The sequence below is a fragment of the Triplophysa rosa genome, linkage group LG23, assembly GCF_024868665.1.
Source record: "Triplophysa rosa linkage group LG23, Trosa_1v2, whole genome shotgun sequence".
Lineage (NCBI taxonomy): Eukaryota > Metazoa > Chordata > Actinopteri > Cypriniformes > Nemacheilidae > Triplophysa > Triplophysa rosa.
The window spans coordinates 12,144,015-12,165,390 of NC_079912.1; the positions used below are offsets into that span (position 1 = coordinate 12,144,015).

Consider the following 21,376-nt stretch of genomic DNA (forward strand, 5'->3'; position numbering starts at 1 on the left):
TAGTTTGAATATTGTTGGAAACAGAAGAAAGGCGGTACCCACTGACTTGCATTGTTTTTGTGTCTGTATGTCACATCTATGTACAATAGATGTTAAAGGGTACCGCCATTGTTCAGTTACCAACATTCTTCAATCTTCTTTTGTGTTCTTCAGAAGAAAGAAAGTCATCCAGGTTTACTCATGAGGGTGAGTAAATGATTTTTGAATCATTTCTAGATGAACTATCCCGTTAATACACAAATACTGTAGCACTAAAATAATATGCAAACGTCCAATTGTGAGGAAATTTTTTTGTTTAAGAAAAAAAAATACACTGAAAAAATGCTAAACGGGGCGTGTTTCTCAGTTTGGTAGGATTTTGGAAACAGTTTAGACTCCGTATCTAAACTCATTTTAAGTATCTTAATTTTGAGTAGTTAAAGGAAAAACAGACATAAATTCTCATGTTTTATTGTTCGCCAGTGACGGTATTCAATAGTTGTAGACAAAACACAAATTGCTGTAATTCATTATGTAATGAGTAATGTGATGTTAAACATACAAGCAATGACATTCCAGGTTCTGCCTCATTGGGTCTCTTAACAAACATGAATCTGAGTACAACACAACTAGGGTGTAAGGGACAATCTGAAGGTAAGAACTCTTTAAGACCTCAATATATTTGTTTACATATTGTGTTGTAACTGTGAGTCAGTGGCAGTGTTCTTTCTTGTATTGTTTGTTTTCTATTCATGTTGGGTTCTGTCCTTCATCATTGCCATTGAGATGGTCATCATGAAGATATGTGACCATCTTGCTTATTAGTCGAGTCCTTCTTTATGTTGCTTGTCATTTTTGCTTTTTCAATTTATTTTTGTGATTTTTTGCATGGAATGAATTGGTCAGTGTATGCTTGACATATCAAACTTAACAAACTTGACATTTATAAATGGAGAAAGAAACAAATTCGACATTTTAACACTTTGAGACACTTTCAAGTTTAACTAAAATGTATTTTAACTATACAGTGATATGTTTTAATATACTTTTATAACTTAACAGCTCATTGTCTTTACAATATGCACAAAGCAACATATGTATTAGTGGTAATACGCTGGCTTTGTTGTGTTTGTGTGTAGCAAATGATTGTGTGTGTTGTATTGTATTGTGTAATGTGCAATGCTGTGTTTCTCATCATTCATCATGCGTTGTCTCCATCATGTAGACTTCTTGAAAATAGTGCAATCCTGGATCAGTACGAACGGGCTTCAATGAAATATGAAAATGTGGACCGGAGATAAACACCAGCAATGATAAAATACGGACATGTTAATGGCAAATTTGTCAAAACCACCTACAGATGGACATGGATAGTAACAATGAAAGTGACTGTGCTAAAACGTACACCTAATTCAGGATCATTGCCTTTTTTAAATTACTTATTTAGGATTGCAGAACATAACATGAAGGTTTGTGAAAATGTGTGGTGGTTTCATTTTATGTGACTAAATGTGAATTACTATTTATTGTTGTACTGCACGCTTTTAATTTCATATTTTGCTACCGAAGTTGTCTTACTTTCAATGAAGACACTGCATATTTGTGAATTACACCTTCTTCCCATATTTTTGTCTACAAACACTTTCATGTTAAGAATTTGATGCATGTTTTTTATTCTTTTAATGAGCAAAGGGACACGTAGGTACAGCAACCCAAGAATAATTTATTGTAGAAAAATTATAACAAAAGGAATGACCTTTAGCCCCTTCCCTCCCCTATATAGTTTATTGCAATACTAACTGCATGTGAAAATCAAAACAAAATCTATAATATAACATCTATGATTAAATTAAATTAAAAGTTATGGATTTTTTGCTTTACCCAAATTATTTAGCAACAAACCATTAGTTGCTGTTGTTTAGAAAAATCATGATGACAATAGGTTAACATTTGCTACATTTTAGTAGCACACAAACTTTGTATGGTAAACTTTTGTAGATTACTTGTTCAATAGCTGAACTACCAACACCAAATCAGAATTTATGCTTTGTCAAAAACAATTAAGTATTATTATGAATTATAATGACTTTAAAATGATAAACGTTGTAAAGTTTACATTTTATGCTTTTGCGTAGTATTGTTATTAACATGCAAATATTACAAATAAATAATGTAGTTTTATCTGTGTCCATTACAAAAATGTGCTAGAGGCCGGAGACTTTGCTTTTGTCATCACAGAGGAAATTATTTAAGGAGTCCAATAGAGGGCAAGAACATTATAGTTGCTAAATATTTTTTTAGAATGCTGACACCAATAATACAGAGGCTTTCACTTTTTTTCTCAAGTTTTGATTTTTGAGTTACATTTCTGTTTTATTTTCTTTAAAGCTTTTGTCACAACAGGTAAATCAATAAAATTGATTCATACACAAATAGAGCCAATTCCCAAATACCAAGTTTATTCATCAAATTTCAAATGAATTTAAGAAGGGGGCAGAGTTAACAGTTTCTGAGTATTATGGTTTTTAAAAAGTATTTCAACATTTATTTAAAAATAATAGTTTCTAAAAGTTGATGTCTTCATCATGTATTCTGTCTCCGTTGTCATTACTTTTTAAGTAGGCCTAAAGCTTTATAAACATGTTAAAATAAATGCTATTTATTTGCATTATGACATAAAAATGTCAGCTGAAGTGGAAGGTTTAAAGATTTGCTTCCACATAATGGGCCTCATTCATGAAACACGGGCAGAAGATTTTTTGTGTAAATCGTTTTCTGATTCATGACAATGTTCGTATTTTCAAAATGTTAGTTGGTATGAAAGAAATTTACACCTACTCCCTACCACGTGTGCATGGTGCGTAAAATATTAAAATATTCTGTATTCTTTTAGACAAACTGATGACACTGCATTTTGAGGCACTATGTATCATAATGATATTTCACGAGTTCTTTTGCCCTGTATTTTTTAATTTTTTACTCTTTAACTTTGGGTAAAACGCAAAGCTCGTTACTGTCCTTTTTTGCACAGCTGTCCAACCACAGTGGAGGAGAGGTGGGACAAACACTACATTAACCAACCATCATTCACAACAATGGAGAAGTTAAAGGGGTCATATGGCGCGAATATGTGTTTTCTGTGTCTTTGGTGTGTTATAAGTTGCCCATGCATGTATTAGACACGTAAAATTGCAAAAATGAAAGTGTCGGAACAAAAGATGCATTCTATCTTAAAGCGAATGCTCACCCAGACCTGCCTGAAACGTCTCGTGTAACCACACCCCCACAAATCTACGTCAGTTTGTGGTATGATTTGACAAAGACCGCCCAAATGTATAAGTAAGGTGGGCGTACCTGTCAGTACAATTGCTTTGGAACATGATGTTCCAAATATGGTAAGAGGCGTCACATTTCCGTCACACGCTTGCAGTATTCGACCAATCACTACGCACTGGTTAACTGGCCAATCATAGCACACCTCGCTTTTCAGAGCGATGAGCTTTGTAAAAAATCCGAGCGTTTCAGAGAGGCGGGTCAAAGAGTAGATACAAACATGCACGGTATTTGGAAAATACAGCTTTTTGAACCTTAAATAGTGTATACACATTGCATTACATCTAAAACAAAGATAATATTAGTTTTAGCCCTGTCATATGACCCCTTTAATATTGCTGGTTACTACATTTTTATAACGGTCTATAACGGACACTATAGTAACATGTAACTGTCATGGATATTCCAAATCACATTAACCAACGCGTCTCCAGAAAAACGCACTGTGCTTCCAAAGCGCTCTCAAGCGCCACCAGCTGGTCATTTTTAGAAGAGCACCAGCTGGCTAAAAACGCTTTGGTGGACACAGTTTAATTGATACATTTATTGGTAAGCATATAGCCTATTATGCATTTATGCAATAATGTTGCCAAACCAGAGAAAGAAGTCCAGAGGATTCCAGCATTCCTAGATACGTAATTTGCGTAGATGTAGTGCAGAGGGCGGCAGAGTTTATGCCAATTATGAATGAGCGCGCATGTGCGCCCTGTTTACGAGTGATTGGAACTCATTAACATACACACATTTCACTATCAAATCTGTAGTTTACAAAGTATTTGTGAATCCGGAAGAAAGTTTTCTGGAAGGTCCGTTTTACGTGCAAATTGCTCGAAATCTACACATTTTACGAATGTTTCATGAATGAGGCCCAATGTCTTTATGGGTTCCTGATGTTGTGTTTATAAATTGTAATTTTGAAAAGTAAAATTAATGCATAAAGTTATATTATATGCTATTTAAAAAACCCCAAAACCATTACTAGTGTGATATTCATATTTTTGTTTATCTCGCGAGTCGTGAATTAATTTAATCTGGATGGAATCAGTTGTGGATTTTAAATTCACCCGATAATATGTTCATTTCTTTACAGGCTGTTACATCATACCTTACACCTCACCTAAGATTGACAACATATGGAACTTTGACCATCTAATGGAAACAGCCTCAAATAATTTGAGGAAACTTGATTTGAACGGGTGCAGCATTGTGGTTGTTTTTGTCAATCTTTAGTGAATTTGATGGTGAAATACTGTGGCACCAACTTGTATTCTATAAGTAGCTGAAACTGTGAAGCTCTTGGGGACTATATCAAACACTGGACTGAAACTTAATACAAACTGATGTACATTGTTCATGCAGTGGATTTTGAATCAGACATGTTTTTGTTTCCTCTGATTTGACCTCGCGGGGTTATATTGTAATGCTCAGATTATTTTTCAATACAAATTGTCATGTCTTAAGTAGGTGCATAAAATTTGTACTTTGCAAAAAGTTGAACAACTTTAACATATTCTGAAACCATAAGGTGCGATCCTTGAACCAACTGATAGAAAGGTGTAGTCTGTGTTCCCCCCAGTCCTGGGGTAATTTTACTGTGATTAGTTCTGAGATCCTGTGATTTGACTGGTTAGCATCTCAGAAGTGTAAACACAAGACATAATCACAAAGAAAACCAGTTGGTCTTGTCTATGCATACACTCAAAGATCAAAAATACCCAGGATTTAGATAATTTGTAGTTTCTTACTGATGAGAAAGAGGTGGAGAACAACATGTTTGAATGGTTCCTTGACACTTCCGATGTGAGAAACCGCAATGACAAAAAGTATTTAGTTAGCAATTCATTTGATTGATGCTGGAAAGAATGTTTTAAATAAAGTGAAACCTACTTAATTTGTTTGTCTGCCTTGAAACTTCCTTCTGTGTAACTAAAACATACATTATATTTGATGTGGTACGTAATGTATATTAGAAAGAAAATGAATTTGTGGTGTGTGATGTTGTGACAGGTGTTTTGTAAGAGAGCAGATATATTTATTTGCACGTCAGAAAATAACAAATAGCTCACATTATGTATTTCGTTAAAGTTAAAGAGTCTACTATCAATAGATTATACGATTTTTTCAAACTTACATTCTTCACGTAATCGGTACTTTTATTTTGAAAAACGAAGACGACGTGAAGCCAACAACCACTGCTAGGCTAGCTAGTACAACATCACAAATCACAAGACAATCTTTGTAAGTCAGCATTAAAAGCATGTTGTTTTAGGGTAATACACGACAAAACGTTTATATTACCTGTCTAAATAGGTCTTTTTAACTTTGAGGTAATGATAATGAACTGTTTAGTATTTAGAGTCTGCAGGTCGACCCGTAGTTTGCGGGACGTATTAAAACGCGTGCATGTCAGATTTCCACAGCAGATATCAGACGGTTTACAGACACAAAACTCTCTTTCGCAAACAAATCGATGTCCTGGATCCCAGTGGATAGTTTGTCACCCTCGATTTCTTCATGTCGGGGCTCAATTCTGCAGTAAGGATGATAGACAGAAGAGTACTGACCATGTGTCAGTTTCCAGAAGTTCGTACACACCCCCAAGTCTATCTGCAGCACAGAAAGGTACAGTACGCACATTACCTGAAATAACAAATGAACGCCAAAATATAATAATTATTGCCATTTAATTAACAAATTCTGAAAACTGCGTACACTGTTTATACCTTAGAACACCACATAATTAAATGTGAATAAATATGTAATGTCTTATGCTAGTTGTCTATTTTTTTTACAGCCAAAAAGGCAGGCAAAGACTTCACCTATTTGATTGTGGTGCTTATTGGGCTCGGAGTTACAGGTGAAGTGTAATAGATGTATGTGGTACATTAAAACAGCTATTGCTGAAAAAATCATAGTTACATCATTCAAATATAAAATGTATAATAAACTAATAAGTTAGACATTCTCTGTCTATGTTAGGTGGATTGCTCTATGTGGTCTTTCAGGAGCTATTTTCCTCATCAAGTCCAAGCAAAGTCTATGGAAAAGCTTTTGAGAAGTGTAGGTCTCACCCAGAGGTTAGCAAATGAAGATTTATCATCAACTCAAGCATGCCTGCCAGGACCTCAGATATACTGTTGTTAAAATTATAAATGACCATTTTCTTTATGAAACGTAAAGGTAATTGGAGCTTTCGGAGAGCCTGTCAAAGGCTTTGGAGAGACCAGTCGACGAGGCAGAAGACAACAAGTCAGGTACAATATCCAATGTCACAGAATACAAATGACTTTTATACACGTGCCTCATGCTTGTTCTTGATTTTTCCTTTAGTCATGTTGAGTACATAAAGGATGGGCTCAAACACATGAGGCTGAAATTTTACATTGAGGGATCCGAGCCGGGTTTACGGGGAACTGTTCATTCAGAATCAAAAGAGGTACATTATAACATTTCAAGGATGCTTTAAAAACAACGCATAAAAGTGTTGTATTGTATAAATGGTTAGGTAGTCTGCAGGAAATCATTCTTGTCAACCTGCTTCTTTTTCTGACAGAATCCAGAGACGGGAAAGTATGAATTCCGGTATATTTTTGTAGATATAGACACCTATCCCAGGAGGACAATCGTCATTGAAGACAACAGATACGATTAATGTTAACAAGGTTACATGCATATTGGAAATTTCAATGGCAGACATTCAAACTAACATAAAAATGTGTGTCACTACACAGTTTAATCAAGCTTAGATTTGTCATGCTTGACTTTTGTTGGTTTAATTATCACAATATTGTATAGACTAACCTGTGTAGAACCTGAATTGTACGTTTTTGAGTGTGTTAACCATGCAGATGGTTTGGACTGTTTTATTATAGAATCTGTCGTTTAAAATGAAGTTTGAGAATATAATTAATTTGGGAATAAATTAATATGGAATACACAACAATAAATCAATGAAAAAATGGACTGTGTTGTTTTTTCTTATACTTTAGATTGCCCCAAAATGAATGAAATAAACGTGAACTAAATTCAGAATCCAAAGTTACTGGTTTTTATATTTGGAAATTACCCCACAAGGAAGTACCCCACTGACAAAGACTGTTCAAAAATATTTTTGGTAAAAGAAATTCCTTCTTGCCCCGGTAGGCGGCGTTTTATTAATATTTGAGTACTGCTTGTAAAATATGTAAATATTCTACAGTACGACGCAACGCTTATACAATTTTTACAACGTTTCATATCTACTATTGTTAACACATACTATTTTTCAGATTTTGAATTGTTTAATAACCTGACTTGGAACGGATAAGAGACTTTTTATTTGAAGTGTTTTTCCCACAATGCAACAAAACTAAAAACGCCTTTCGAGACAACAGAAGGAAAGGAACTACAGCAAACCCCTCCGTTTGCTCATGGAAAAAACAGCAGCGGAGCATATTCACCGAAACCTTTGACACTTTTAAATGTTAAAATGTACTAACAGGAGAGGCACACTTGACCTACAATTAATTAGTGACACCGAGCTTCTGTAAAATTATACCAATATTTTTAGTGTTTTTACTTTACGTGGGCAAATTTCTTTCCTAGCACGTTAGCAAAGCGACTTCCTCTCTTGTGTATGAGGTAACGTTACAGATGCCGTGCCAGCTGTGTTATTTACGCTTTTAAAAGGTAAGCGCATTATAAAGATAAACATAACTGTTTTATTACAATTATCTGATTAATACTTATAAATCTTTTTGAAGTGCTAATTGTGTGTTGGTAGCCGTTGTTTACGTAAATGTATTAAGTTAAGCTTGTAGTTATGTTAGTTTATTTTCTCATAATGATGAGTTTTATGTTAAGAAATAACCCAACCCCGTAAATCATATATATTTTGATAAAGAAATAAGCTGTTGTGAAGATTGACACCCATGTTTGGTTAGATGCTGTCAGTACACAGATTAAAATCATCCAAACTACAATTGCTTACAAATGACATTACATATCCTGTCTTATTTTAGCTTGGAAGCCGATTATGATAATTGATACCAACTGGTGAGAAGCATGGAGCTGTACTGGTACATGTAAGTTTTTGTGAAAGTTTTTTTACTTTTGAATTTGATTACTTTTAGTTTCAACATTATCAGTTTATGCAACAGTTTATGGTAATGAATATATGACACTAAACAAATAAAAGTCATGCTTCCTCACTTTCACTAATCATACTGTCTGCTCTGTTCTACATGGTTCAGAAAGATGATTCAATCTTGATTTTTTATTAATTTGTTTTAGAGTCGTCATAATATTTATTATGATTAAAATCTTCTTCTACATCTGCTGGTACCGCTCAAGGCAAAGACAGCTCGCTGCATACCTCAGCAATCCTCGCAATGCACAGATTGTCATTGTGGGAGGAAGAGCTTACCTGCACCAGATCTGTGAAAGACAAAATGTGAGTCAATTGCAGCCTCTGCCCAATCGCATCCTTTTTGTTCTTTTAGGGTGTGGCCTTCTTAGCTGTGAGTCATTAGTTGCTTTGAAAACTCTTTGGGGTATTTTTCAAATGCAAATGTGTCAGACATTTTGTTTAGGGAAATAAGAATGAGACTGTTAGGCTGACAGACAAATGTCTTTCCCTCACTTTCAAGTTGTAAGTAAATGAAAAGTTCACCCAAAATTATCATTATTCAACTAAGTGTAATTTCAGATTTGCGCTATATATCTTAGGTTTTCTGTATAGTAGGGCTGTCGTGCTCCAAAATGCTGTTGTGTTTCACTAAAGAAATACATTTTGTATCTATAATCTGTATCTGAGCAAGAGAAATGTGCATTTGCTCACATTACAGTCTGGTTGGATTTCAGACTGAGCGACACGCATTTATTTGAATACATGTTCCTGTAGAGAATTTACATGTACTATTTACATTTAGTCATTTAGCAGACGCTTCTATCCAAAGCGACTTACAGCGAGTTCAGGGAGCAATAAGCGATAGGAGCTAATACAAAGTTACTAGTTTCAACAAAAGCTAGACCAATACCTGTTGAGAGAAAGAGAGAGGGTTAGTTTTTTTTTTTTTACATATTTCTGGGTATTTACATACCCAGAAGGTCAGAATCCATTTCAAACTGTTTTGCTGCACTTCCACTTTTACTGTTTCACAACACCAGTTTTGACCTTAGTGCCTAGCTTTTTTTAAACTTGTGATGCTAAAAAAATCCACCCTGAAAGCTACAGCGTGGACTTGTTAAACCACACTGAGGCCGGCGGGAGTGTCAGGTCTCGGTTGCGTGTGATTCGCACAGGCCTGTAATTGTGTGAGCTCTTCTGTTTTGGAGAATCGCTTCACTTGTTGGTGCCCAGCGCTTGTCAAATCTAGCTGGTGCTTGTGAAAAAGCTTGAAGAAGCCAAGAGAAGCTGTTTAGATGGAACAAGAATGGGGCCCGTTACAGTGCTGACAATAACATTCCTAAAAGGTTTTGTGTTTTTTGGCAGTTTAAGTGAAGCTTGTTCACTCATACAGTCAGGTGTTTGTATCTTCGTAAGATTTCTCTTTAGGAGACTGAAGTGTAGAATGCGTTTTGTCTGCAGCTCTGCTTCATGTTAAAACTTGTAATGCTAAAAACCTTTGTTTCAAAATGAGAACTTTTCCTGATTCTATATTCACTCAGGCATCTGGAATTAATCTGCTAAAGAAGTTTAACTGTATTAAGGAAAGAAAACGCTTTGCCATTCAAACAGGTTTTATGTTTGTACAATTTCCGTTAATAATTTAAGGAGATGCATTTGCTAACATCTGTTTTACCTATAGTGTTATAAGCCACCATTTATAGATCTTAATATCCATTCACAGTATACCTAGTGCACTACTTTTGCTGTTTAATGTTTCATTTTACATGGCTTTGAAAATAGACTGTTTTTTTATCTTCAGAAGAGCAAAGAACAATATATTTTTAGAAACACAAGCTGCCTCTAACCCTCTACACCGGAAATGCCCTCAGTTTGTTAACAGTCAAATCATATTTGGACATCATGCATCGTTCTAGTTTTTACAGTTGTTTATTGTTTGTTTTGCCTTATAAGGTTGTTTGGTAGAACAGCATTCTAATCTCTCGTATAATAGTCATACATAATATATAGTCACTCTGTTGGATGCTAAACAAATCTCTATGTTGAGAAGCCTTATTCAGTATATTTCACAAATGATGCAGGGCTCTAGACTAACTTTTTGCAGAGGAGTTTTTTCTTTTTTTTAAAGAAAAAATAATCACTAAAACTTCATTCAAATGTGTTTAATACATTAATAAATCAATTAGAAATTAATACAAATCAGTGTTTATGATTGAATTATTTTTATTGTATATGTAAACTCTCTTTCAACACTTTACCATATTTAAAGCACATCTTTCTTAAAGCTACTTTCTTCCTTTATTTGTTGTGAACGACTCCTATAAGAGAACACAATTCCTTTAATATCAGTGAGTGTTTTGGGACCCGTCCATTGTTGTTTGATGAACATTATAAACAGAGATCTTTATTATGCTGCTGCCCCTTTAAGAGCTCGCGCAATATACTGGAACACGTGTTTTGTTTCCCAACTGTTTGGTCACGAAACAAACTGAATACCTTTACAAGGTTTCTTGTTAATATGGGAATTTTTAGGTTATTTTGTGTTAATATGTCCGTTTCAGAGTAAGAAGGCGTGAAAGAGAACTCCGTTTAGTATTTTGTGCTCGGACTCTCTGGGCGCGCGCATCTCAAACAACCCGCGAGACCTGAAGGCTTTTAGTGATTATTCATCATGAAAGCTGCATTGATACACGTTTGGCTTCTATCAATAGCGACTCACAAATACATAGTATTTAGCGTGATGTATACCGTTTTGTATGCTTTGCAGTATTGTTAGAGATCTTTATACAATAGTTTAGTGCATAAAGTTTAAACACATGTTTCCTGCATTAGCTTCACATGTATACAATACTTGCAACACATTTCGTTATCTTTGCTGTTTTGTACCTTAGCAGGGGAAATTCTTGTATTCTGCATATTTATTTAAATTGCAAGATTGAGCGCTTCACCTCTTACCCGTAACCCGCGAATTACGTCTTTGGGGGCGGGGCACTGATAAGAGAATGGTTGAAGGAGGGGAGACGAAAATGATTGACTGAATGCGCAGCTTGCAAAATATAACATTTCTGCGCATTAAATTTATAATACGCAAAAATTATATATTGATCAGTTTGACAGTCGCACCGGTGCGACCATTAAGAAAAACTTGTCGCACTGGCAGGAAAATTTGTCGCAAAATGAGACCATTTAGTCGCAGTCTAGCGAGTCAGAGCATTGGTTATGATTTTCGGACGGAACAGGCCTTAACTTAACATTCTTAACGCAAAAGTTATCAGTCGTTCTTTTCATCCTCTCTCATCATCCACTCTGTTTATCTGACGGGCCTAGGCTACTCACCTCTCTGTCCGACTGCAGCACAGCTTTTTCAAACGTACACACACGTACAGGAATATCTGGACCACGGCCAATCAGAGGGGGGTCCGCCCTTCACTATCTCTGATTGGTTTAGACCACGATATGGGCCTAATGTGTCTGTTGTTGAACCACAGGGAGACTTTCGCAGAGACTTTTTTTCCATCGAATGGCTGGTCCCACCGGTGTGACCTCAGATTTATTTTAGTCGCACCATTGAGAAATTAGGTCGCATGTGCGACCAAATTGGTCACACTCTAGAGCCCTGTGATGACATCCTCACTTTTGAGTTCATGGCAAAGGCTGTAAATCTAATCTAAAAGGGAAATACCTGATCATTAAGATCCGAAAGCTTTCTGTGGGCTGCAGTGTATAATTTTATACAAAACCATAATTGGGGATTCAAAAGATTGTAAGTATCTTTCATTAGTAGAATAAACAAAGTTTGTTTCTGTGTTGGACAAGTTGATATGATCAAATCAGTAATGTTTTGGTAGTGCTACAATTCCTGTGCTTACATTTTACCAGATTATCTAAAAATGGCATGTTTATAGTCTAGGAAATAAAATGGGAAAGAAAAAACTTCAATAAACGCAAAAAGGTCTGCACATCCAAGTAACCCAGATTGGGCTCAGGTGCCGGACAACAAAAAAGGTAAATCACAAAAGGATGAAATGTGTAGTCCACACACTGATGTAAAATGCTCCAAAGTTTATTAGATAGCGCAACGTTTCGACCGTCAGGTCTTCATCAGGCACATTAGCATTGTGGCTTACAAATCACCTTTAAAGAAAAAACTTTACACACGTCCTCTTTAAGCAAATGAATATCTTTAACTATGAACCAGGACAGAACGGTTTCTGAAGTATTTTTGCTAAACAAGAGTCAGATCAGACATGTGCAAAGAATTGCACAATTCCAGCATCTCAAAACAGACTCTCACAAAGACTGACCTGATCTGCTTTCACCACCACACATATTTAAAGTTTTTTTTGAAGAGAATTACTCAACCTCAGATGCTTCCTGTTGGTTACTTAAGTGTACAACACGTCTGATTCCTGTCCGATTGTGGGTGTTTAACTCCTACTGCACCTCTGCTCCACAGACATCAATCTGGCCCAGTTGGTACGGCGTTCAGGACGACAGCTCTGTAGGCGAACCGTCCGCCTCTCTTCCACCATCATCATCGCTTTCTCATCTGGACATGCCTCCACCGTATGAGGCCGTTTCTGGAGGTAAGACTGTCTCACTGTACAAATACACCACAGCCTGCGTGGGGACGAGAATAGATTATATTAAGATTATTAAGAAAAGTCTTGATCAAAACTGTTGCTAGCGCATTTCAGTCGAGGTGAAATCATTGTGTGCTGTCTGTTATGTAGACATTGACTTGATATAGTTCGGAGGAATGTTATGAAAAAGTTAATACGAATTTGCACATTCAGTCTAAAGGGTATATTTAGTCTTATTATTCTTGATTATATACATCAAGTTGTAATATTGCTGGATGTGACTGCACTCAATCTTTCCAGTATCTTAGCTTGATGGAGCATGGCGCTAGCAACGGCAAGGTCATGGGTTCAAATCCCATGGAATGCAAACACAAATTAAATATTTAGCCTGAGCACTTTGTATAACAGCGACTGCCAAATGCGCACACGAAAGTCGTCTTGAAAAATGCTTTTCCAAATGGTTGCTCACTGCATTTCTGGCATGTAAATGATTAAACCTCTGTTGAACTATGTGCTACTCCCCCCATACTCTGCTATGTTACACTTTATGCTCACTTCTAAAATCAGCTCATGATGTATTTCAGTAACAGTTGAGCTGTTTGACTACTGTAATGCACCGCTTAGTGGTTGTCCTGCATCATCAATAAACAAACTACAGTTAGTTCAGAATGCAGCTGCCAGAGTTCTAACCAGGTCCAGAAAATACAATCACATAACTCCAGTTTTATCATCCCTTCACTGGTTACCCATTAAGTATAGTATTGACTTTAAAGTTCTTTTAATCACTTATAAAGCCTTAAACAGTTTAGCCCCTACCTACATAACAGAGCTTCTACCACACTACAACCCATCACGCTCTCTAAGATCTCAAAACTCCAGACTTTTGATAACACCTAGAATAACTAAATCCACCAAAGGGGGTAGAGCTTTCTCATACGTAGCACCTAAACTCTGGAATAGCCTTCCCGATACTATTCGAGGGTCAGACACACTCTCCCAATTTAAATCTAGATTAAAGACACATCTTTTCAGCCAAGCATTCACTTAATGCAAAATATGCTAAATAAACCACCGGGAGACTGCATTTATTAGATATTATTTACTATAATAATCTTGATTGTTCTATAAACACCATGCACTGTGCTGTGTTTTACCTTTTTTTTGTGTTTTTCAGTTTTTCTTATTTTCTCCTGTAAAGCTGCTTTGGAACAATGCACATTGTGAAAAGCGCTATATAAATAAAATTGAATTGAATTGAACTGTTTAGAAGACTTTCATAGTAAGCAGCTTGATTGTATGCAAGAAAAACCATAAATGAACCAAAACAAGAACACACACTGTAGTGACATACAACACTTGGTGGGATGAGGTAGTTTGCCAACAAGCATTGTTAGTGTTAAGATTGCTATGTCTCGCTAAAGAAAGGGTATTCTTTTGCTTTCTCTCGCTCTGCCGCTTGATCTGTAAATGGTTAACAGGGACAAGAGGGAATTTAATGACGAGGGAAGTGGGAACAGCAGTTGGAGAGTGGGCCTACAGACATCAAGCCATCTTAAATTAGCCAATGATCAATGTTTCTTAATTGGCAGGTTTTGTAACTAACATATCGGGAAGAACATTTATGTACACCAGCTGTCCACTAGACATGGAACACGTGGAGGAGACGTTAATCTGGCATTGAGAGCACTGTATGTTAGGTTTGATGCCGACTAGGGCTACAGTATAAACTCATCTCAAAATGTCACTAAAATGCATTTATGGTTTGCAATAACTGAATGATTTTAATACGTAAAGTTATGTATTTTTAGATCGATGCTGATAGCAGATGTATTGTATTATGGTTATGTCTTTTTTAGTTTTTAAATATAATTTAATACAGTTCAAATTGATTTAATACAAACTAAAAGTGAAAGTGAAAGTGACCTATTAGTCAGATATGGTGACCCATACCCGAAATGTGACCTCTGCATTTAACCCATCCAGAGAGTAGTGAACACACGCACAGCAAGATATGCAATACACTTAAAAGTGTAAGTGTATTGCATATCACAGATCACATTATTTAGCAAGTTATTGCATATTACTTTTTCAGTATCATACTGCAGACTGATTGTTCATTTTGCAGCAGAAGAGAATTTTTATCTTCTCGTGTGGAGAACTGAAATTGAAAGCAAACTGCAGATTCTGGCTCAAGGCACTGTTCTTCTGTGTCATATTTGAGCTTTTTCCACTTTACTTGTTTTTGTTCCCTAAGCGTTTTGACACTTTTTCTTACAAACGTCTGTTACAAGAAGGGACTAGCTCAAAATTAGTCTTTTTTGAAAAGCACATCTTGCATACAAACAAAACCACAAACCAAATAATGTGCCTTATTTCATATAATGCACTATAATGTTTAAGGGACACTATGTGAGAGTCTTTATTTTATTCATTTATAACAAAAAATAAAACCAAATTAAAAACACGATTGGCATCTATCATAACAGTGGGGTAAAATGTATGCCCTGGCCATTGTATTGCTGCAGATGAAATGAGGAATTGTGATGTTTTACCTTGAGCCATACTTCTCAAATTCTATCCAGGGCTGCAGCTATCGATTATTTTAGTAATTGAGTATTCTACTGATTATTCCATCGATTAATTGAGTATTCGGATAATAAGTACTATTTCTTTATTAAAGAGCAATACTAAATATACAAGAGAAAATAAGACGGGTCTATTAAAATGAACAACTAATTTGTTTCCTTTTTAGAAAAAGGAACATTTTCTAATAATATTCTAAAAATACAGAGAATAATTTCAAAGTTAAACAACTAACTTCAGCTTATGCATGATGCATTTAGTTTACCTTAATTATTTAGAAAAATTCTAAGTTCTGTTTTTTATTTTTTACTAATAAATATAGTTATATATTTCGTTAAAATTAACTCTCAGAGCAACTCTGGAGATGATGTTCATGTGTTCATGTCCTCATACAGTGCAGACACAGACAAATACATGAGCATCACGCGTGTAGCGCATTAAACTGTGCAGTTTATTCACTCAGACACACAGGAAAGCCAGATGGCATGTTTAAATAACAGGATTCGGCATCCACAAGTCCGCATATAGTTATATGTACTACAAGAACAACGACAAACGCACTTTACACAAACAAGCGGCTCTGTTTAATGCACCTGCCAAACTGTATCCTATGTGTGCTACACTGGTAAATGCATATGTTGCACTGTACAGCCTTGTGGGCACGCATGCGTTTGGAAAGCCACAAAGACTGCTTTCAGCCTCTGACATAATAACGTTACGTACTGTGACGCGCGCTAGTCAGACACGTCTAAAGAAGCACAGAGAACTAGATATAGTGGTGAAGATGCTAAAGTGTGCTTTGGCATTTGCTTTGATACGGTAGTGTGTGCGATAAAATCTCCAGAAAAGGATGTGTTCTTTGTTGTGTGACCTTCAGTGAGCAGTCATTGCGAGATCCTTCACATCATTCAACATTTCCACCGTTTCTTGATATGTGAACATAAAAGGAAACTCCCCTCCTACCCTTCGCTTTTCTTCTAATAAACTTCAGTATGTGCGGTAGCATTCTCTATATGGTGAAACAGTCATCTGTTCCATGGAAATTTGGCAATATTTGCTTTTGTTTGGGGCATTGAGATTTGGAGAATCATTTCCAGTGGCCTGCAGGATAAAAACAGGAAGTTATGTCATTTTATACGCATGACCTTGCTGTTTAGAATGCATGTTGCATCGTTGGGTCATTTCAAGGTTTTTTTTGTAAGACTTTGCTGATAGATGAAACTCTGTTGACACATTTGAACAATTTGAGTTGTGTATTATGAGGTTTGTTAACTTTCTGCAATCTGTAAGTGAGCCCTAAAAGTTAATTCAGTTGTCAAAAACACTGCTTGTGTTTTGTTGGGTGTGTTATGTTTTCTTTGTACTTTCCTCTTCCATTATCATTGCATATGTATCCTCTCTCTCTTTTACACAGCAAACGATCTGAAGCCTCCGCCGTACAGCGAGGTTGCTCAAAATGACGACACCGACACATCCCTGAGCATCACCATCCCGGACGGTCACGATTCTAGCACCATCACCGATGCCCCACCTCCTTACACGCCCAGTGCCATCTCTCCAGCCAATCAGCAAGTAGACAACAGCCAGTCACAATCCGAGGGAAGGTCAAATTAAACACATCCCCGATTTAAAAACAAGGGCTAAGCAACCGCTTTTGGCCCTCCCCAGGTTGTTATTTTTTTTCCCCTCTGGACTTATTTTCCTTACAAGCCACTTGAAATGATCAGAAAAACTATACAAAGAAAAAGAATATTGTTTCTCTAAAATAAGAGAATTTGCATAGTGCTTGATAAGCCGTATAAGGAATAACTGGCTCGATGCCATCTGCTGGCAGAGTTGAGAACTGCTCTGCCCACTGGTGAAACCGGTGCTTTTAGTTCATTCATGCCTTATGCCCATTTCAGCCAGCATCACGACAGGGCATAGCCGTATCATAGACGCCTCGCAATCCAGTTATTTTAGACGAGAATATTCACAAATATTTCTTTGCGACAGTCCTGGGGACTAATGTTTTGAACATTAGCAGTTTATATCACGTAAACTGTACATAGGTCTGATCAGTGCCAAGTTACAAGCGCATTCTGCTTAGACAATGTTGTTGACACTTTTTTCTTTCAATCTTCTCTAAAGTCTCAAATGGAGAGGTTAAAGTATAGAGGTCTAGCCTCAGGTTTATTTATAACCTCAATTTATATGTGATGACAATTAAAAAAAACTTTGCCCTGTGAAGCACTTTTTAATGTGTTGTAATTGCCTTAATTCTGGTATGTATCCAATATTCATGAATCAACCAGAGCAGATAGTGTGGATAGTGTGGCAATTGTTATGTCTCGTGTAAATGTGCAGCAGTCATACTCCATGCCGTATCGCTTTTCAGGTAACTGTAATAACCGATGCATTCGAATCACAGTGCCCTTATGAACTGAACTAGAAATCCTCTGCGTGGAAGTGTGCGCATGTGTTAAATGTCTGATAAACCCTGACAGAACTTCCTCGTGAAAATGTTGATGTGCTTTGGTGAGCGCATGTCATCTCTGTGCAACTGTGCATATACCAGGTTCACATAATGGGAACAATATTCTTTTTGTGTTTAAAAAAGTCCACATGAAAGGATGTAATGCAAGTATGTTTTTAGAATATGTGTGTAGTTTTCCCTCCGAGTCCTTCCACATTCACTATATAATATCATTTAATCATGATTTGATTTAAAATGCTAATCCTGCAACATGTATTATCTCATTTAGACTGAAGTACTGTATATGCTATTTTTGTATTTATGAAAATCCTTCAAATCTCTTTCAAAAATAAAGTTGGGTGAAGTGTCTGAATAATATTATCTCTAACAAAATCAGTGGACCTGTCTGTTCTGTTGGTTGGTTTGTGAGTTCAGTGTGATATGCCACTGACCTCAAAGGTTAAATGAATATTTTTGGTATTACTTCCTTTTTATTGATCGCAAAAAAAGTTGGGTAAAGTCGAGCGAACTGCTTTTTGGCAAATGAAGCATGTCGTCTCAGTAATCTGTTCTTGTTAAAAACTGCACAATATTGCATTACAAATATATGGACGGTTTCATGATCGAACGCACGGAAGGTAACTTCCGGTCTGTGTTTGATTATTATGAAACAATTTATTTTAATTCATTTATATGAATATTTTATTGTGTATTAATTGTATTACATTAAATTAAAACTACTCAACAGTTATATTCTTTGCAGAGGTCTACCGGAAGTTAAAAGTTTGGGCCACATAACATTTGCCGCTGAAATAATAGTGTGGTGACGTTAGTACAGTGGTTCACAAACTGGGGGCCCCAAGATGGATCCAGGGGGGCCACAGATTTTGTGGCATTTTATGAAATATAGAAATTTCTCATAGATTTTATGCAATCAAACATCAGAAAAATGACACCACCAACCAAAATAATTGAGGTTTCAGCATTGTATAACTGAATGTTTTTGGTTTAATTAAAATTCTAAGTTTAAGATTATACGTCTTTATATGGGGGCCGCAAAGCGATGCACTTAACACAAAGGGGGCCTTACAACGAAAAAGTTTGAGAACCACTGCATTAGCACACTATCCGGGATGTTGCCCTATTGCTTTCGCTGTCACCAGAAGGGGGCAGTAGCTCACTATGCTTTACCCCGATCTGTTCTGTCGTGCTGGATATTTTTCTTTTTAAGTTCTCAGCATCTTTACGAAAAGTTGCCTTTCCGCTTTATTTTTAACATCCTGCTGTGTATTACATATTTCCATATTCATAACCCTGCAGAGCCAATGCCCTCTGTGCTTTGCTTCCTACTCTCTCGTGTGGGTTGATAGAATCTCTGTCAAAATAGTAAAGTGGGTGGCTCCTGGCGTTCAGCGTAACTTTTATTTTATGACTGAAGGACTCAACTTTGCATGATATTTTAAACTTTTTGTACTTTGACAGATCTCTCACAACCGCATGTGTAAATCATCCAGGCTGGATGTGCACTAGAGTTTAGATTTTGACTATAGATGTGGCTTGCATGAAGTATTATACTGACCTTTATACCAGCTTGCCAATGCCTTAAACTTTATACATTTTGAATGTAAAGATTTTCTTTAATGTCAGTATTCTGAATATGCAGTCGACATTGTGGCACAAAGGTGGATATAGTGATTTTAAATGAAAGTGTCTGCCAAATGCAGAAATGTTTTTGTTATTGTTGTTAAACGGACAGTTTACCCCAAAATTAAAAATTCTGTCATCATTTACTCACCCTCAAGTTGATCCAAATCTGTATACATTTCTTTGTTCTGATGAACACAGAGAAAGAAATTTGGAAGAATGCATGTAACCTAAACAGTGGCCACCATTGACTACCATATTAGGAAAAATTACAATGGAAGTCAATGGTGCCCAGAACTGTTTGCTTTCCTATATTCTTCCAAATATCTTCAACAGAACAAAGACATTTATAAAGCAATTCTTCTTACTAGGGTAGTCAATGGTGGCCAAGAACTGTTTGGAAGTATTCTTCCAAATGTATTTCTCTGTGTGCATCTTAAACCGGCATATGACCAGCGTAAACCAGCATCAAAACATACCAAACCAGCATATGCTGTTTTTTTCAACAGGGACTTGTTTTGCTCAGTTTTATTTTAGGTTATATTGTATTATAATGAAAAGCAAGACAAAATATAAAAATCACATTTCGACCATTCAGTTTATGCAATAGTGAAAAAATTGGCTAAATAAATAGAAGAAATAAGAAAAGCCGTGTTCGGTATTCGGCCAAGTGTTTCATTTTTATTCGGCTTCGGCCAAGAATTTTCACTTCCGTGCATCGCTAGTCCAAAGAGGTCATACTGTATGCTAAAGTTTGCCTGAATTTAATCATTGAGTAGGTATAGGCGAATAGTGGGAGGTCCATTTACACCCGGTTGTTAAACAACATGGTTGGAGGATAAAGAGTTGGAACCATGGCTGAGGGCCGTCTCTGGTAATAACCGTGAGGTGTACTGCTCTGTGTGTCGGAAGGCGATTAGCGTAGCCTCGTTTCTCTTTCTAATAAACCTTGCATTGGGTTAGTCACTCAATTCATTCTCTTGTGCTTCGTTCCCACCCTTCTAAATTATGTTAAATTAATAAGGAGTTATTACAAACTAAGACTGTTTAGTTGTGCTATCTTACAATCATTATATAAATGTAAGTTAATGTGTCGCCAATGTAACCGATTAAAACGAAAAAGTGTCGATGAGGTCTTATATGGAAAGAGTCTTGAAAAAGGTCTTAAAAAGTATTAAATTTAGCTCCATGATTCCTGTATATACCCTGTGTTAACATTGGCAGGAAATGTTCAATTTCAATGCTTAATGCACAAGTGTTCGGACTTATTCACTTTCACAGCTCCTGCTAGGAATTGAAGCACAGACACAGCACTCAACAAGTAAGTGGCTTTATTACACCCTGCAGGAACACAGAAAGTGTTGCCTTGAGCGCCTGCAACTTTCATTCACGTTAGTCTGGTGTGAGAAACAAATATTGACCTCCAGAAGTTTAATCAGTGAATGTAAATACAACAGACTGGAGCTATGGTTTTATTCCTCAAATGCACCCGTCCCTGACTCATCTGTGCTTCTGTCCAGTCTTTATTTCTTCTCTCTGGAGGCACCAAAGCTGACCCATTCTCTCTCTCTTTTTTTTGCTCTTGGATCCTAGTGTCCACTTATCAAGTATTCATTAGGATTATCGGATGAGCAGAAAATGTCATGTCAGATTTATTCTTCGGCGAGCAGTTCTTTATGAGGTTATAAACCA

At 36.4% G+C, this 21,376-nt stretch overlaps 3 protein-coding genes across 4 annotated transcripts in view; all 3 read left to right on the top strand.

Moving 5' to 3' along the window:
* neto1l (neuropilin (NRP) and tolloid (TLL)-like 1, like) overlaps positions 1 to 5,193 on the top strand; it is a 75,910-nt gene extending 70,717 nt beyond the window's left edge. The window contains exons 10-11 of one of the 2 annotated variants that reach the window (XM_057323298.1): positions 559 to 633; positions 1,205 to 5,193. In XM_057323298.1, the coding sequence (XP_057179281.1) occupies positions 559 to 619 (61 nt within the window). In that variant the 3' untranslated portion in view covers positions 620 to 633; positions 1,205 to 5,193. The remainder of the gene's footprint in view (positions 1 to 558; positions 634 to 1,204) is intronic. The other variant, XM_057323297.1, reaches the window with a different exon arrangement.
* A 294-nt stretch (positions 5,194 to 5,487) lies between these two features.
* timm21 (translocase of inner mitochondrial membrane 21) lies at positions 5,488 to 7,305 on the top strand. Its single transcript, XM_057323136.1, has 6 exons — positions 5,488 to 5,934; positions 6,107 to 6,169; positions 6,292 to 6,389; positions 6,493 to 6,566; positions 6,643 to 6,748; positions 6,866 to 7,305. Exons 1-6 carry the CDS (start codon positions 5,643 to 5,645, stop codon positions 6,962 to 6,964), a joined length of 732 nt encoding a protein of 243 aa, XP_057179119.1. The 5' UTR covers positions 5,488 to 5,642; the 3' UTR covers positions 6,965 to 7,305.
* Positions 7,306 to 7,655: 350 nt separating this feature from the next.
* si:dkey-118j18.2 (uncharacterized) lies at positions 7,656 to 18,668 on the top strand. The gene is made up of 5 exons (XM_057323137.1): positions 7,656 to 7,980; positions 8,313 to 8,375; positions 8,584 to 8,743; positions 12,876 to 13,005; positions 17,000 to 18,668. The coding sequence occupies exons 2-5, from the start codon at positions 8,356 to 8,358 to the stop codon at positions 17,197 to 17,199; spliced, it is 510 nt and encodes a 169-aa protein (XP_057179120.1). The 5' UTR covers positions 7,656 to 7,980; positions 8,313 to 8,355; the 3' UTR covers positions 17,200 to 18,668.
* Positions 18,669 to 21,376: the final 2,708 nt, after the last annotated feature.

Coding starts and splice junctions, on each gene's coding strand:
- si:dkey-118j18.2 (XM_057323137.1), top strand. CDS start 8,356: ATGGAGCTGTACTGGTACAT. Junction 8,376..8,583: donor ATGGAGCTGTACTGGTACAT/GTAAGTTTTTGT, acceptor AATTTGTTTTAG/AGTCGTCATAATATTTATTA. Junction 8,744..12,875: donor AGATCTGTGAAAGACAAAAT/GTGAGTCAATTG, acceptor TCTGCTCCACAG/ACATCAATCTGGCCCAGTTG.
- timm21 (XM_057323136.1), top strand. CDS start 5,643: ATGATAATGAACTGTTTAGTATTTAGAGTCTGCAGGTCGACCCGTAGT. Junction 6,170..6,291: donor TATTGGGCTCGGAGTTACAG/GTGAAGTGTAAT, acceptor TGTCTATGTTAG/GTGGATTGCTCTATGTGGTC. Junction 6,390..6,492: donor AGTGTAGGTCTCACCCAGAG/GTTAGCAAATGA, acceptor TGAAACGTAAAG/GTAATTGGAGCTTTCGGAGA.